The sequence below is a fragment of the Zootoca vivipara genome, chromosome 10 (genome assembly GCF_965207765.1).
Source record: "Zootoca vivipara chromosome 10, rZooViv2.hap1.1, whole genome shotgun sequence".
In the NCBI taxonomy this organism is placed as follows: Eukaryota; Metazoa; Chordata; class Lepidosauria; order Squamata; family Lacertidae; genus Zootoca; species Zootoca vivipara.
This window is the reverse complement of record NC_142593.1, coordinates 2,295,491-2,313,241: the sequence shown is the minus strand read 5'-3', so window position 1 is coordinate 2,313,241 and position 17,751 is coordinate 2,295,491. Positions and strand designations below refer to the sequence as shown.

At 44.6% G+C, this 17,751-nt stretch overlaps 2 protein-coding genes across 2 annotated transcripts in view; one reads left to right on the top strand and one right to left on the bottom strand.

Moving 5' to 3' along the window:
• Positions 1–6,681, top strand: part of ALDH1A1 (aldehyde dehydrogenase 1 family member A1) — a 43,916-nt gene extending 37,235 nt beyond the window's left edge. The window contains exons 11-13 of the mRNA XM_060280056.2: positions 1,186–1,343; positions 2,525–2,599; positions 6,276–6,681. Coding sequence (XP_060136039.2) covers positions 1,186–1,343; positions 2,525–2,599; positions 6,276–6,348 — 306 coding nt within the window. The 3' untranslated portion in view covers positions 6,349–6,681. The remainder of the gene's footprint in view (positions 1–1,185; positions 1,344–2,524; positions 2,600–6,275) is intronic.
• A 1,520-nt stretch (positions 6,682–8,201) lies between these two features.
• The window catches only part of TMC1 (transmembrane channel like 1), an 86,701-nt gene continuing 77,151 nt past the window's right edge, over positions 8,202–17,751 (bottom strand). Inside the window, exon 18 of the mRNA XM_088653161.1 lies at positions 8,202–8,278. Within this exon, the coding sequence (XP_088509287.1) occupies positions 8,202–8,278 (77 nt within the window). The remainder of the gene's footprint in view (positions 8,279–17,751) is intronic.

The following is a 17,751-nucleotide window of genomic DNA, read 5'->3' as shown; positions in this document are numbered from 1 at the left end:
CTTCACGAAGTCCTCCCAGACCTTCCCCTGTTTAAATGTATGTGTGTGTTTTCAACCTTGGATATTTTACAATTTCTAAGGATTGAAAAGGGATGCAGGTGGCGCTGTGGTCTAAACCACTGAGCCTAGGGCTTGCCAATCAGAAGGTCGGCGGTTCGAATGCCTGCAACAGGGTGAGCTCCTGTTGCTTGGTCCCGGCTCCTGCCAACCTAGCAGTTTGAAAGCATGTCAAAGTGCAAGTAGATAAGTAGGTAGCGCTCTGGCAGGAAGGTAAACGGCGTTTCCGTGCGCTGCTCTGGTTCACTAGAAGTGGCTTAGTCATGCTGGACACATGACCCAAAAACTGTCTGCGGACAAATGCCGGCTCCCTCGGCCAGTAAAGTGAGATGAGCGTCGCAACCCCAGAGTCGTCTGTGACTGGACCTAACAGTCATGGGTCCCTTTACCTTTACCGTTAAAGATTGAAAAAACCCATGCTTAATGAAGGGAAAGTCCAGTGTTGTCATTGTGATGGGGCAGGTGCTTTCTGGTTTTACATTCTACAGCTGCAAATCCACATTTTGCTTCTGACTGGACAAGCCCCAAGGCTACAATCCAAACCCCATTTACCTGGGAGTCAGCCCCACTGAATTCAGTAGTTCTGGGTAGACAGAATTATACAGCAAATTATCTCGTCCTGCATCCTCAGACAGCAGAGAACCGGTCTTAAACTTCTTTTGTGTGACAGACCTTTGGGTGGTTGAAGAATGCTATCATTTCCTCTCTTAGTCTTCTCTCTCTTCTCTGGGTCAAACATACTCAGCCCAATATTCAATATTTCTTTGGAGGACTTGTTTTCCAAACTGCTGACCATCTTTCTGGTTCTCCTCTGAAGGCAGTGGCTATAATCGGAGATCCTACATTTATTTGAATCTGAAATCTCCATGAACCATGCTATACAGAATCTCTGTGTTCCATTTCATGGAGTTATGAAGACTAATGTGATAGGGAAGGAGCAGGCAGGTTGATAGTTTCATAGGGAAAATGTGGGTCTAAACTTACAAAGTCACCACTGTGTCAAAGAGCGCTGATTTGATCACTAATGAGAATAATACCTTAAGACCTATGTAATAGGGAAAGTATACTTTGCAAGAAAGTATCTATTTGCCATGCTAATTGTTGATTGCTTCTTTTGATTTCAAACAGATTTTTGGGCCAGTTCAGCAAATCATGAAGTTCAAGACTGTTGATGAAGTTATAAAAAGAGCAAACAATACTCATTATGGTCTAGCAGCTGGAGTGTTTACCAAAGACATTAACAAAGCACTGACATTTGCAGCTGCTCTTCAGGCTGGAACAGTCTGGTAAGTACCCTTGGTGTTGCTATTTTAGCCGAATTAACCTTACATAGAAGACTTACAGCATGGTTTAATGAGTATTTGTGATCTGAAGGCACACAGAGTACCTGAAGAGAGGAAAAAAGCTGTGCAACCTCAAACCTGAATAGTATCTTTGAGACATGAACCTATTAAGTCTGCTACCTCTTCCCACATCTTTAGACAATGTAGTTTTAACAAGGAATCTTTTTTTGCTTCAGGTGTCATATCCTGATCAGGATTGGCATCACACACCACCCACCTGTCAAACATCTGACATCCCAATGACATCAGATGCAAGGTGCTTTGAGGTCCCAAACGTGGTTATTTCCTCCATTTTAGCAAGAGATTCCAGGCAAACGGCTTAGTTTTAGCAGCAGTTTCCATGTAAATGCCTTTCTGAATCAAGAAAGGGTTTGCATGGACTCCTGTGAAACTGAGCAAGGTTTAACCTCTGCTTATCAGCTGACGGATCCTGCTCCAGTAACAGGCATGTGCAGCCAATGCAAAACACAACCCTGCCCATCAGATGGCATCATGAGTTAGGCACAATTTTGGAAAAACATTTCTCAAGGGATGCAATTCTACAGCTTCTGTGCCACTGCTAACTCACATCACCATCTGCCATGATGCAAATGGTGGGAGCACATGAGGTTGGGCCTTTGAGGAAGATCTCAGCACACAGGTAGGCACAAATGGGAGCAGGTGTTCTTTAGGGTCTGATGACGGAGACCATTTAGCACTTCAAAGGATAATACCAACATTTTCATTTTTGTGCAGGAACTGCCTGGGAACCAATTAAGCTGGTGAATCACTAAGACCATTGCATTTTCTGAATGTTTTTCAAAGGCATCCCCACCTACAGTCCAGCACTATCCATACTAATCACTGAACAATATGCTACTCCACATGTAGACAGTACTGTATTTCTGTATTTTCTACGAATTGGGTTGAGTAATTCAACAATTTCTACTGTTAGGTAGCAGACATACAGAAGAACTGTTCTGAAGGCATACTTGTATTTTTGTGACATGAGAGAAATTCATGTTTCTTTTGATTTTTAAAGTATGCACATAGTGCAAGATTCTGTAAAGAAACTCAGCTAGCTCTTATGACCGAGCAGAATTCCTCCCCATGACTAAGTTGCTCCACCTTCTCTTTTTCTTCAGGGTGAACTGCTATAATGCTGTGGCTGCTCAGGTTCCTTTTGGAGGATTCAAAATGTCAGGAAATGGCCGAGAGCTGTAAGTAAAGTCAGTGGGGATTTGTTTCAGATACGGATTTCAGAGATTTTATGTGAGCAAGTTCGTCTTTTAGCACAAAATGTCACCACTACAACATTCTTATTTCCAGGAAGTCTGTCTTTGCTCTCTTGGCATTTCCACTGCTTTGGCTTATAAGAATGAGTAACCAGTCAGGGAAGACAGAAAAGGAATATCACTGTGTAGAAATTGTGGGTTGTATTAGCTCATCCTATGATATGCTGTCCATATCAGTTACAATTAGGAAGGAAATAACCTGTGCTGTTTCTGTAATTATGTAATTTAAATTATGTAATTTACATAATTATTTATCAATTTAACATAATGAATGATGCAATTACTTCCACACTATTCATCTATTCATTTCAACACAATTTAAAATGGAGGTGTGTGTGGAAACCATAATCATTCATATATATATATATACATATATATACATATATATATATATATACATATATATACATATATATATATATATATACATATCTATACATATATACATACATACATATATATATATATATATATATATATATATATATATATATATATATATATATATATATATATATGGGACTGAGAAATAACAACAGCAAAGCCTGGTCAGTATTTGCTGGATTGATTTCCACTCCATGGGGTGAATAAGTAAACATCAAAAACTTTTGCTTCTGTTTTCTGCAACTGGACTTCTCCACGACCCTTCCTCTCTGCAGGGAGGTGGGCCCGCCACTTAATGGATCCAAATGGTTTCCAGAGAGTGGTAGGGGACGCTTTATCACATGTTGATGGCCTTTCAGCCGATTCCCTGGTGGCCCGCTGGAATGTGGAGTTAACCAGGGCTATTGACTGTTTGGCTCTGAAGCGCCCTCTCTGATTGCATGGAGCCCGGACAGCCCCGTGGTTTCCCCTGGAGCTGAGGGCGATGAAACAGTCGTTGAGACGACTAGAGCACTGGTGGCAGATAATTCATTCTGAAGCTGACCGGACACGGGTTAGAGCTCAATGTCAAGCCTACCTAGTGGCGGTAGTGACGGCGAAGAAGACTTTCTTCACCGCCTCTGTTGCATCTGCAGAAAACAGCAGGAGGAGACTTTTTCAGGTGGTTTGCAGTTTAGTGGAACCACCTTTTCCATTGGGGCCCAGTATGGGCTGCATGATCTCCTGCAACAATTTTGCAAAGTTTTTTTGCAGATAAAGTCGCTCAGATTCGGGAAGAGGTAGACTCCACCATGGGAGCACAGCCGGGGCGGGGGAGTGCGAGAGGTCTGTCTAGTCAGGTTGTGTTTGGATCAATTTCAATTACCTCCGAGGATGTGGACAGGCTGCTTGGACGAGTGAAACCAACCACCTGTCTCCTTGATCCTTGCCCATCCTGCCTTATAAAACTAGCCAGGAAGGGCTGGACGATGGGCTTCGTGGGTTGGTGAATGCTTCTCTCTGTGAGGGAGCCTTCCTGGACCCGCTGAAAGAGGCGGTTATTAAACCGCTTCTTTAAAAACCATATTTAGATGTGGCCAATATGACCAACTATCACCCAGTCTCAAATCTTCCATTCTTGGGCAAGGTGATTGAGTGAGTGGTTGCTGAACAACTCCAGGCATGCCTGGAAGAAGCGGACCATTTGGATCCCTTCCAGTCGGGATTCAGGCCTCATCATGGGACTGAAACTGCCTTGGTCACACTGGTTGATGATCTCTGATGGGCTAGGGACAAAGGTGAGAGCTGTTTCCTAGTTCTGCTGGATCTCTCAGCGGCTTTTGACACCATCGACCATAGCATCCTTCTGGACCGTCTAGAGGGTTTGGGAGCTGGGCACACTGTCATACAGTGGTTCCGCTCCTTCCTCCTGGGCCATGTTCAGAAAGTGGTGGGGGGGGGATGAGTGTTCAGACTCCTGGGCTCTCACTTGTGGGGTGTCTCAGGGTTCTGTCCTCTCCCCCATACTTTTTAACATCTACATGCAGCCGCTGGGAGAGATCATCAGGGGGTTTGGGCTGGGTGTTCATCAGTATGCGGATGATACCTCTCTTTCAGATCAGAACCAGGGAAGGTCCTGTGTGAGTGCCTGGAGGCAGTTGGAGGATGGATGGATGGATGGCGGCTAACAGATTGAGGTTGAATCCTGATGAGACAGAAGTGCTGTTTGTGGGGGACTGGAGGCAGGCAGGTGTGGAGGACTCCCTGGTCCTGAATGGGGTAACTGTGCCCCTGAAGGACCAGGTGCACAGCCCAGGAGTCATTTTGGACTCACAGCTGTTCATGGAGGCACAGGTTAATTCTGTGTCCAGGGTGGCTGTCTACCAGCTCCATCTGGTACGCAGGCTGAGACCCTACCTGCCCACGGACTGTCTCACCAGAGTGGTGCATGCTCTAGTTATCTCCCGCTTGGACTACTGCAATGCTCTCTACGTGGGGCTTCCTTTGAAGGTGACCTGGAAACTACAACTAATCTAGAATGCGGCAGCAAGACTGGTGACTGGGAGCGGCCGCCGAGAGCACATAACACTGGTCTTGAAAGACCTACATTGGCTCCTAGTACGTTTCCAAGCACAATTCAAAGTGTTGGTGCTGACCTTTAAAGCCCTAAATGGCCTCGGTCTAGTATACCTGAAGGAGCATCTCCACCCCCATCATTCTGCCCAGACACTGAGGTCCAGTACCGAGGGCCTTCTGGCGGTTCCTTGTTGCAAGAAGCCAAGTTGCAGGGAACCAGGCAGAGGGCCTTCTTGGTAGTGGCACCCGCCCTGTGGAAGGCCCTCCCATCAGATGTCAAAGAGAAAAACAGCTACCAGATTTTTAGAAGACATCTGAAGGCAGCCCTGTTTAGGGAGGCTTTTAATGTTTAATAGATTATTTTATTTTATTTTTCTGTTGGAAGCCGCCCAGAGTGGCTGGGGAAACCCAGCCAGATGGGCAGGGTATAAATAACATATTAATATTATTATTATTATTATTATTATTATTATTATTATTATTATTATTATTACTATCATCATCATTGGAATTCTTCAACATTGCTAATTACATTTTCTATTCAGAAGTTTGCCCTGTTGGATATTCTAGTGGCATTTGTTTTCCTGCTAGAATGCACTGTTTTGTAAAACTGAAATATAAAGATGTCATAAAATGGTATTTGATGGCACAAATCCATACAGAATGCAAGCCTCTGTGCCTTCTTGGTGAGCAAATAGCCTTTTTTGGTGAAGAAGCTGATTTCTATTCTGAAATGTTATCTAGCCCAGATCATGCATCAGGCCTCAGAGGAAGACAATAATTTCTGTAGAGTCTGTGGCCGGGTGGTTGTATCTAAGAGAATTTGGACACAATCACTAGAAATATGCCCTTTGTCAGACTCTCTTGAAGCTTCATGGAAATGAATAGAAATTGTACCAGAATGTTGGTCCTCTCATTTCCATAAACAGGAAATGCCTTCTATCAGACTTGATTGAAACACCCCCTTATCAGTCATTCAGATTCCACTCCTACCCACGCTTCCCAGGCTCGCTCTGACATCTCTGGCTATCCAAGTTTCCTGTAACATCTGATAGATCAAAACACACTGTCAGATGATATTTGCAGCTCTTGAACATTGAACATGCTAGATCACAGATATATTAAATATGGTTGCTATTCTGATGATCTCTCTCTCTCTCAGTGGAGAATATGGCCTTCATGAGTATACAGAAGTCAAGACAGTCACCATCAAGATTCCACAGAAGAATTCATAATGTCATTGCAGGGAACAGGAGGACTTGACCACATCAGATGCTAAGCAGACTTGCAAGGCCAGCTATAGGGCAGAACATTTTGTAGCAGATGTTTTCATGTAATTTGGGTTTTCTTTCTATCTGTAAAAACAAATGTGTTTAGCAATTAACAGTCATTTAGAAAATCTTAAATCTGCTTAACTAAGAAAGGGAAATCTTAATGTCTGAATCTAATTAACAAGTTTTGAATCTTGATGAAAAAAGCAATTTTAATTGTCCACTGTGTTTGAATATATTTGAATATATCTGTAGTGCTATGGGAAATAAAATTGTGAACATATCATATTTACACAATTTGCTTTAGTGTGCTGTTATAGAATCGTAAACTGTCATCTCTTTCTTTGTTAAGAGCTTGACAAAAGTATTTAAATATGGCTATCTAATAGAGCAAAAATCCTTAGCAATCTTCTGGTACATGCTGTAAGTTTGATTCTGTTTGATTCTGTTCATAATAACTACTGTGCAGAGGCATTTTGGATGTAAACTTTTAAAAATCTATCCTTTTCTACTGTTATTCATTCAGTTGTCTATTTCCATTACAAACTAAAGCTGTATCCTACACACACAATCTATGTACAATTCCATGGGAGTAACACCCATCAAACACAATGAGGCTTATTTGGCAGAGGCATGTAGCACATTACAACATAAGACATTATGCTTTGTCATTAAGACTTTGAGAATTTTTACAGGCAGAATTTCAAAAACTAAACTAATTCAGTTGGTAGTAAGACACCTATACTGGTAGTAAGGCACCTATACTGCCCCATTTACAAATTTATTTTATATATTCCATTTATATACATTTATCCAAAGATCCCATAGTGGTGTACAACATTAAGAACATAATTTATGCAGCATAATAATAAAGGCATAATACACAGCATAATAATAAAATGATCATAACAATACTGCCCCACATTTCACAGGCCATAGATTATTTAATGGCTGAAGGTAAAGAGGAATGTTTTTGCCTGCCACTTAAAGACATGTAACGATGGCACCAGCACCCATAGATGAGGAGCCATCACAGAAAAGACTTGTTCTTGTGTTGTAACCCTCTGGACCTCTCTGGGATGGGGGACATAAAGAAGAGCCTCAAATGACAAGTGCAGGGTCTGGGTCGGTTTGTATGGGGAGAGGTGGTCCTTGAGGCATTTATAGGTCAGCATCAGCACTTTCAATTGGGCCTGGAAACTAATTGGCAGCCAGTGCAGTCGGGCCAGCATTAGCAATATACAGAATGCTCAAACCATCTCATTTTGGTGAGCAACCTGGCTGTCAAATTTTGCACTAGCTGAAGTTTTCAAACTGTCTTCATAGGCAGCCCCACATACAACACCTTGCAGTGATCCAACTTGGAGGTTACCAAAGCGTAGGCCACAGGAGTTAAGCCAAAAGCTGATGGAAGGCACTCTGTGCCATTGAGGCCACCTGAGTCTCAAGCAACAGCAGAAGTTCCAGAAGTACCCCTAAGCTATGTATCTGCTCCTTCAGAGAGTGTAACCCCATCAGGAGCAGGCAATCTTCCTTCCATCTGGTCTAGGGAACCACCCACCAACAGTGCCTCAGTCTTATCTGGATTGAGCCTCAGTTTGTTGGCTCCCATCCAGTCCATTACTGGGACAAGCCATTGGTCCAGCACATCCACTGCCAAGCCTATAGATGTAAAGGAGAAATAGAGTTGTGTGTTCTCAGCATAAAGCTCTAAAACTCTGGATGACTTCATTCAGTGGCTTCATGGAGGAAATAATTGAACCTGGAGGGACCCCAGATTGAAGGCCCGCACGGTGCCGAAAAACACACCCCAAGCATCACCCACTGAAGATGACCATCCAGGTAGGATCAGACCTTTCCAGGAGGACACCATAATCAAAGGCATTGAAAGCCGCTGAGAAGTCAATGAGGATTAACAGGGACACATTGCCACCCCCCTCTCCTAACAGAGGTATAAGGTGACCAAGGTAGATTTTGTGCCAAAGTCAGGCCAAAACCCCAATTGAAATGTATCTAGAAAATCAGTCTCCAAGAACTCCTGGATCTGGTCAGTGACCACTCACTCAAGAACCTTGTGGTGTTTTTTTTTTAAAAAAAAGGAGGTTGGCAACTGGCTGGTAGTTACTTAGGCTCTCAGAATCTAGGTGATTGTTTCTTAAGCAGCGGTCTTATCACCGCGTCCATCAAACAAATAGGAACCACCCCCTTTCATAAAGAAGCATTGACCACCTGCCCATCTCAGAAAGCTGTCTCCTCCCTGCTGGATTTTATCAGCCAAGAGGGTCCAGGGTCCAGAGTGCAGATATTTGCCAGAAGCAATCCAAGCGTCTCTCATGTCTTTCTACGATGTTGATTTTATGAGGAGATACGCTTGGTCTTTCTGTTATACAGAAAATTCCAAGTGGGTCTGAACCTCAATGCTTAAAATCCTCATAGAGGATAAGGATCCAGAGATCATGCTAAGGGTGGCCAAATTTTGCGTGGCTGCCATAAAAGTCAGGGAAGAAGCTGTGCTATTACAAAGACTAAGGCTTCAGATGCAAACTCTAGATACTGTAATATTTTAGAGACTAAGACCTAAACCACAATTCTAATGGCTGTCATATTCGTACTGTATTGTTTATTGTTACATTTGATTGTTAATTCAAACTTCATTCTATTGTGTTTCATGTTCTGTGAATCTGGTCTGGGACCAAAATAAACTTCATTTCATTTCAGTCCAAGTGCCTTGTCCACATCATCAAATCACAGCAACTGAAATTCATCTAATGAAACAGAACTAGACACTGTGCTTGGGACGTCTCTTGAGATTCAAATGCTACTTCAGTAGAGACAAGGTCCTTACAGATGCAAGTTATTTTACCCTCCAAATGCTTGGCAAGCTACCCTCAGTTCTACCACCTCTTTTAGCCAGTCTGCAAAAGTCCCTGCTCTGCCAGATGGCATAGTGAGGATGCAATGGAGGTAGCAAAGTATGCTTTTTTTGCTGCCTTCACTGCCACTGCCATTCGTCTGGAGTTTTTCCTCCACTTGCATTCAAGCTGTATCTCAGAATGATTCTTCACTTAAGTTTGAGAGGATACCATGTAGTCAAACGGACTCCATGAAGCAGGAGAGGGTGCTCAGGGGTGATTATGTCAACAGCTGTTCCACTGATCAACCAGGGCTTCAACGGGAATGCCTGCCATATCAGCGGGGAAAACTCCCAGAGTCATCTGGAAACCACTTTGATCCATCAATCATACTAATAGGTCCCCCACCTCTGCAGAGGGGAAAGGGTGTTGAAAGCCTAAAGCTCAACAGGAAGTGGTCTGACCATGACAAGGGGCTGGTGTCAATATCCCCCACTTTCAGATCACTCTCTTCTGGCCCAGTCAAAATACAAAATCCAGAGTGTGATCAGCCATATGTGTCAGGCCAATGACATGTTGTGACAGCCGCGTTGTCATGGCAGCCATGAAGTCCTGAGCCACCCCACCTTGGCATGGATATTGAAGTTCCCAAGAACCAACAGTCTGGGAGTCCTAAACATCGCCGCCAAGACCAGGTCCCTCTGCTCAGGCAAGGAGGCTGCCGGGCAGTAAACCAACAGAATCTCTAATCTGTCCCAAATACCCAATGCCATAAATAAATAATTAAAACATAGGAAATGTTCTACTCTGAACTAAGCCCTGCTGAATTCAATGGGACTCACTCCCATAAAAGTGAATATAGGAATGCAGACTAAATGGCCTGAGAAACAAGAAAGGTTTTCATTTGGCGTTGAAAATATAGCAAGCTCAGCACCGGACAAACCTGCCTGTGAAAAGAAAATGGGGGCCAGAGCATCACCATGGAGAAGACCCTGTCTCTGTTGATGTCAGTTTATCTCTGTTTCTCATCCCCCCCCCAAACAATCTTAAATTCATCATCACTTCATGGATTTTACTTCAATGCTCTATGTGCAGCTTCCTTTGTGCTCGATCCCAAAGCTACAGTTAGTGCAGAATGTTGCAGCTACCAGGCCAAGTTCAAGGTGCTACCAATGGCAGAGCTAGCCGCTAAGGCACCCAGAGCGACGCACATGCTGTGCCCGGGGGGGGGGGGGTGATCCGGCACAGCAGCGATTGCATCCAGGGGGATTTTGTCACACACTTAGGCCTTCAGGGATGAAGCCTGGGGCAGGCCGCCCCACCGCTGCCCCCCTTCCCCTGGGTGCTACTGTTAGAATCTGGGACCAAGCTACTGTTAAGCTTGGGACCATAGAATCATAGAGTTGGAAGAGACCACAAGGGCCATCCAGTCCAACCCCCTGCCAAGCAGGAAACACCATCAAAGCATTCCTAACAGATGGCTGTCAAGCCTCTGCTTAAAGACCTCCAAAGAAGGAGACTCCACCACACTCCTTGGCAGCAAATTCCACTGCTGAACAGCTCTTACTGTCAGGAAGTTCTTCCTAATGTTTAGGTGGAATCTTCTTTCTTGTAGCTTGAATCCATTGCTCCGTGTCCGCTTCTCTGGAGCAGCAGAAAACAACCTTTCACCTTCTTCTATATGACATCCTTTAATATATTTGAACATGGCTATCATGGGTTCCCAGGTGAACATGGGTTCCCATTTGAACATGGCTATCATGGGTTTACCAGGTGGCTCTGTGGGTTACAGGTGGCTCTGTGGGTTAAACCACTGAGCCTAGGGCTTGCTGATCAGAAGGTCAGCGGTTCGAATCCCTGTGGCGGGGTGAGCTCCCGTTGCTCGGTCCCAGCTCCTGCCAACCTAGCAGTTCGAAAGCACATCAAAATGCAAGTAGATAAATAGGAACCGCTACAGCGGGAAGGTAAACGGCGTTTCTGTGTGCTGCTCTGGTTCGCCAGAAGTGGCTTTGTCATGCTGGCCACATGACCTGGAAGCTATACGCCGGCTCCCTCGGCCAATAATGTGAGATGAGCGCGCAACCCCAGAGTCGGTCACGACTGGACCTAATGGTCAGGGGTCCCTTTACCTTTATCATATCAACCCTTAACCTTCTCTTCTCCAGGCTAAACATACCCAGCCGTTCCTCATAAGGCATCATTTCCAGGCCTTTGACCATTTTGGTTGCACTCCTCTGGACACATTCCAGCTTGTCAGTATCCTTCTTGCTCAGCACACTTGCTCAGGATTCCCTCAAGCCCATCATCCATAAAGATGTTGAACAAGACTGGGCCCAAGACAGAACCCTGTGGCACCCCACTAGTCACTACTCTCCAGGATGAGGAGGAGCCATTGATGAGCACCCTTTGGGTTTGGTCAGTCAGCCAGTTACAAATCCACTGAATGGTAGCATTGTCTAGCCCACATTTTAGTAGCTTCTTTACAAGAATATCATGGGGCACCTTGTCAAAGGCCTTGCTGAAATCAAGATAGGCTATATCCACAGCGTTCCCTTCATCTACCAGGCTTGTAATTCTGTCAAAAAATGAGGTCAAATTAGTCTGGCATGACCTATTTTTCAGAAACCCATGGTGACTTTTAGTGATCACAGAGTTTCTTTCTAGGTGCTCACAGACCGTTTGCTTAATGATCTGCTCTAGAATCTTTCCTGGTATTGATGTCAGGCTGACTGGGCGATTATTGTTTGGGTCCTCTCTTTTCCCCTTTTTGAAAATAGGGACGGGACAACATTTGCCCTCCTCCAGTCTGCTGGAACTTCGCCTGTTCTCCAGGAATTTTCAAAGATTATTGCCAGTGGTTCTGAAATCACCTCTGCCAGTTCTTTTAATACTCTTGGAGGTAGTTCATCTGGCCCTGGAGACTTGAATACATCTAAACTAGTCAAGTATTATTGTAATACCTCCTTACTTATTCTGGGCTGTGTTTCCCCTGCTGAATCATCTGCTCCATATTCTTCAGGTCGGGCATTGTTTTCTTTTTTGGAGAAGACTGAGGCAAAGAAGGCATTGAGGAGTTCTGCCCTTTCTCTGTCCCCCGTTTGCATTTCACCATCTTCTCCTCTAAGTGACCCCACTGTTTCCTTGTTCTTCCTTTTGCTACGGACATACCCATAAAAGCCCTTTTTGTTGGTTTTAACCTCTCTAGCAAGCCTGAGTTCATTCTGTGCTTCAGCACATCTGAGTTCTTGCAAATGCAAAACAGATCTTATGTGCCACCTGTAACAGTGCCAATTCTGTCAATCAAAGCAGTCAAGTGGGCACATGTGAGTTAAGGCAATCTCATAGGTAAACTGATCCCAAGTTGTTAAGGGCTTTATATACTTGATAACCACCTTAGATGCATTGTGCAACGATATAGATTGGTAGCACAAAGGGGGTGGGAGACCAGAAAGTATTTCAGGTGTTGAAAGAGCTAATTTAGCATTAGGAATTAATACCTACAAACAAATACAGATTCCTCATTTCCATCTAAAGGGCAATTCAGCCTGCATTCTTTTCTCCTCTATTGAAACCAAGCCCTGTTCTATATTATTAATCTGATTAATTTGATGTGCTGAATTTGCCCATGGGTGGTGCCAAAGCAAAGAGATACACCTTTTGTCAATTTAGAATTCAGGCTAGCCTAAGACTGAACATGTTAGTGTTTGCTCAAAACATTTGAGATATGCTTGAAGGAAGAAAAGCAGCAACTCAGCAGGATCCGTCATAAGATGTGGTAAGGGACAAACAACCCATTTAGCCAAAGATCACATTCCACATCTCTGAGCCCAAACTACACTTTGAAAAAGGACTGCACAAAAGCTCATGAACACCAGAGCAGTTTATCAGTTTATCAGTATTTCGATAATCTTGCCAATTTCAGAAAAAAAAATAGAAAGGGGGGTGGAATCCAGGGTTCTCAAATTCAAGAGCATTGTGGTGTGGCCATGAGGTGGGCTGTCTTTGATGTGAGCAAGATATTTGGAGAGGGTAAAACTTCCAAGCACATTATTGATGCTACTTGCCCATATTGGACTGCTTGCAAGCAACTAGGGCACCGAGGAGCAGATATTACAAATATTAAGGGAAGGTGTGGTTCTGACACTCCCAAAAGTCTTAAACAGACTAGCACTTGACCTGCCTGATCTCAACATTGCAAATTTGCAGTGTGCAGGCAAGTCGCTTGAGTATGTAGTGAGTCACCCAACTTCTGAGTTTATTGGATGAAATTGTTTTTTTAGGTGCTTTCCAATCTGGTTGCCTGTCCTGATTCTTGAACAGGAACTGCCATGGACGATCTTCATCAGGAGATGGAGAAGGGGAGCAAGACCCTATTCATTCTCTTCATTGGCAATGTCTTAGCTGGAATCTGGCTTTGTGGGTCCATTTTGTTCTGACTTCAGTCCTTCCAGGGAAGATGGGCTGAGGAGATGGTGGTAGAAGATTGCTGCAGTTTTTGGTAAGGTTGCCACAAGGATGCTGCCACAAGGATGCAACTTGCCTCCTATGCTGTTTAACATCTACAGGAAATTGATACCTGAGTATCATGTCCTGGGACCCAGGTGAATGCCCTAACCTGGGGCAGATCTCCAGACAGCACAGCACAGCCCTGCATGCACCTATGCTCACATTCTCTGTAACTGCATGCACAGTACATGTCTCTGATACCCGAGTGCCATACCTGGGTGCCATAATTCAGAGGTGCCATGACTCTGGAAACGTACACATGAGCTGTCCACATGTTCTGTTATCCAATTACATTGTAGGAAAGCTTCTCATATGTGCCAATCAGGAGCTAATCATGTATAGAGAATGTTATAAAGGTTTATTGGATTTTGTATTCTCTGCCCAGTCTTTCGGAATTGTCCACTGGGTCTCTTTATTCACACAGCTGCATGTGATGTATCTGAATCCTTTCCATGCACTGTGTGTCTTCTTTTTGCTTGAAGAACCAGTGTGGTTTTTGTTGCACCCTCCTTTGTAGGGTAACAAAATGACCTGGTCATGTTCCTCTCTGATATCTATCTTCTGATCCCAGGGAGGCAGAGGAAGTCTTGAATCAGTCTCCTGTATCACTTTTGGATTAAATGAAGATAAACAAACCAATGACTGATGCTCATAATTATGATGTGAATGTAGTGTTGGTTTGGTTTCTGGTGATCTTAGAGTAGTTGTAGAACATACTTTGGATGGGGTTGCTGGAGGGGTCACACTCAGTTGCTCTTTCGGGGTCCAGAGGCCATGTCCAGCTTCTTCTTGTTCTTCCTTGTAAACTTACCTACTAGGCTTTTCGTGAAATGCACCCCACCCCTCCATCAATTTATCCACCCAAATTCTCATTCTGCAAAAATGGGCAGAGGGAAAGGAGGCATTGAAGTGGGCGTTAAAGGAAGTAAAAACAGCAGCAGACAATACTACTGGGAAAACATGGTTCTGGAACTGTCAGCGGAAGTTCATGTTTCCCATGAGTCCCTACAGTGGATACTAGGACTCAGTGAGGGCAATGCTTCTTACATTCACCCCAGGGGCTCATGGGAAAGAAAAAGAAAGGAAAAGGAAAAGAAAGGAAGAGTGGCAACTGCAGGCTGCTGGGGCTGTTGGGTCTGTGATGACCCAGGATCACACAGAAACAGCTTTTAAAATAAAATCACCAAAATAATTCCCATTAGAACTTTCCACCAGTCTTAATTACAAGTAATTGCTAGTGATGTGATAGTTTATCAAGGGGTAGATGGAGCCAGCCTTTGGGGGAAAAGACAAAGGAATGATTATTTTTCCTTGCAGTTTTTCTCAACATGGCCAGGGAGCAAAGAGGAAAGCTGCACCAATTTCATTTCTATGGTCTATGGTGAAGTGCTTAAAAGCAGCACCGGCATCTTGTTGGGGGAGGGGGTGGAGCAGGCAGATGTGGAAATGTCCAGGAAGAAGTCGACTTTAAATCCTCTAGGGCTGGGGTGCACAAAGGAATCAATGCGTTATAGTGCGAACCTATAGGCATTTGCTCAGAAGCAAGTGCCATTGAATTCAGTGGGTTTGCTCCCAGGTAAGCAGTCATAGGTGTGTGGTTTTATGTCACAGAACATTAAGCCATGACTGGGAAAATGCTGCTTGACAGCTAGGGATAAACATTGGATGGAAACACCCTGACCAAAACAACCACAGAACCATGAAGCGAGAGTCCTCTGATAAAATTCAATGCAAAGCCAACCACGGAGGTGGGCATTGCCAGAAGGAACCCAAGGTGCACCCGCCTCTTGTCAAGGTGTTTCTGTGCTTGGGCGGCACCCAACAGGTGCCATCAAGCTCAGGTCCATCAACTTTCAACCTTAATGATCATTGACAGGTCATTTTCTCAAATCATGGCAAGAAATTTCACAATGAAATTGGTGTTTTTAAGCAAGGCTTCGCCCCTAAACACCCCCAAAACACAGCTGCTGGTAGCTGGCTGGTGCTTCTCTGCTTCAGCCCAGGAATGGATTAAGAAAGTTGCTTTTGGCAGACCAGGGGAGCATCGGGAGAAACTGGATCAACCTTTATTTCTTCATAAAAAGATCCCAGGTTTAATCCTTGGCATCTCTTAGAAGTGCTAGAGTGGGGGGGGGGCAGGCTTTGGTTAGAGGCAGCAGAACCAGTTAGTATTTTTATTGATTTGTGGGGCAATCAATAAACCCCCACCCCCGGCTGCACGCATGAGGGCTACCAGAGAGCCCTGCCTGAAATCGTGGAGAGCCTTTGCCAGTTACTGTAGTAGACAATACTGCGCTGATGATCCAATTCAGCTTCCTATTGTCATTGTGAGCTGGAAATAAGCTGGCCATTTAGTAGATATTTCAAAAACTGCTGCCTTCTCAGGCTTTTATTTTGAAGGAGTCCAATGCTGATTATTATGTTTCTTGCATTCAGACCATAGCAGAGTGGCTGGGCAAGGTTGACACACAACATAGCAGCCCAAGTGAGAGGATGCAGGTATCCCAGCTCCCCAACACAATGGGTTGCTGGCCCTGACATGGGTGTACCCAGCATGGGGCAGGGGGGTGCAGCTGCCCCTCCCTAGAGAAGCAAAAAAAGTGGGGGAAGCTCCCACGCAGCAAAAAACAAACAAACAAAAAAACAGCCGGCAGCGGAGAGCGGAGTTGCAGTGTTCATCCTCAGTGTGGACCATTCCCTGGGACAGGGAAGGATTGCTGGGTCACCTCTGTTGGTTTTTGCATCGAAAAGGTTCCCTCTAAGTCCCTTTCTAGCCAGCAGCTAAATCACTCTAATCCTAGTTTCTTTGTTTCCCTGATCACCGTGCAGTCCTGTGTTGGGCTGAACTGCTGCTTAAGGGCTTGGCAGTTTGTAGTCAGCAGCTAAATTACCCTAATCCTGCCCTACCCTGCCCCCTCTTTGTGCATAGCCTCGGGCCCCTTTTATCAGATTTGTTTTGGCAATGGCTCTTTCACCATATGAGAAAGCTGCATATTATTGCGGTACAGGGGGTTGGACTAGATGACCCCCAGGGTCCCATCAAAACTTTGAGGTACTATTCCTGGGTTGACAGGATAATAGTGCTGATAACCCCTATGATGCAGGTTCAATCCCCGTTTGGGCAAGCTGCATATTATTGGTTGGCAGGATAGTAGTGCTGATAAAGTCAATTTTTTGCAGGCCCAATCCCCATATGGGATAGGTGCATGTTCTTGCATTACAGGGGGTGGGACTAGATGACCACCAGGAGCAGATGTAGCTTGGGGGTCGCTTAACAACATAATCTTCAACATTATCTGAGGGAAAGAGGGGCACCCTACCATACTCTCCTCCAGTGAGAGTACTCCTTAATTTTCCTACATCTTTAAAAGATGTGGTTATTGAATTCAGTTTTGTTCCCGGTGAAGAGTTTGTGTAGCAGAGTAGTCTGCTTTAACCAGTGTACATGGTGGCAGGACTGCATTACTATACCACACAACTGCCGGTTTGTTTAGTCCAGGTACGTAAAAAGGCCGCACCAAACAAACCTCAACATTTTCTTCAAACCCAAGAAAAATGATACTAGTATAAGACATGTAATTAGAATAGAATTTTTTTTAAAATTCAAGCAAATAATTGTAATAACTACCGTAATAAAACACTGCTATAATTATATATACAATAAAATTTTGGTTTCATTCGCCTTTTCCGTGCTGAAATGTCACAACCTGGACGACCATGGCTTGCCCCCCCCCCCCTAGATTTGTTCCTGGGTACGCCCATGGGCCCTTACCAAGAGGGAGAGGGAGAGGGGAGGGCAAGGCTGTGTGTGACCACTGAGCCAATCTAGTGCTCCCACCACCATGCACCACCCTAGCCACCAGCTGCACCACCTCACCAGCTGCTAGCCGTGGTTGAATGTAGCTCAAAATACCATGCACCCACCAGACCAGGGGCAAGATGACCTCCTCCTCCCTCCTGTTGCCAATGCCCATTTGTTTACCATGTCACATGGGGCCTAACTCTACAG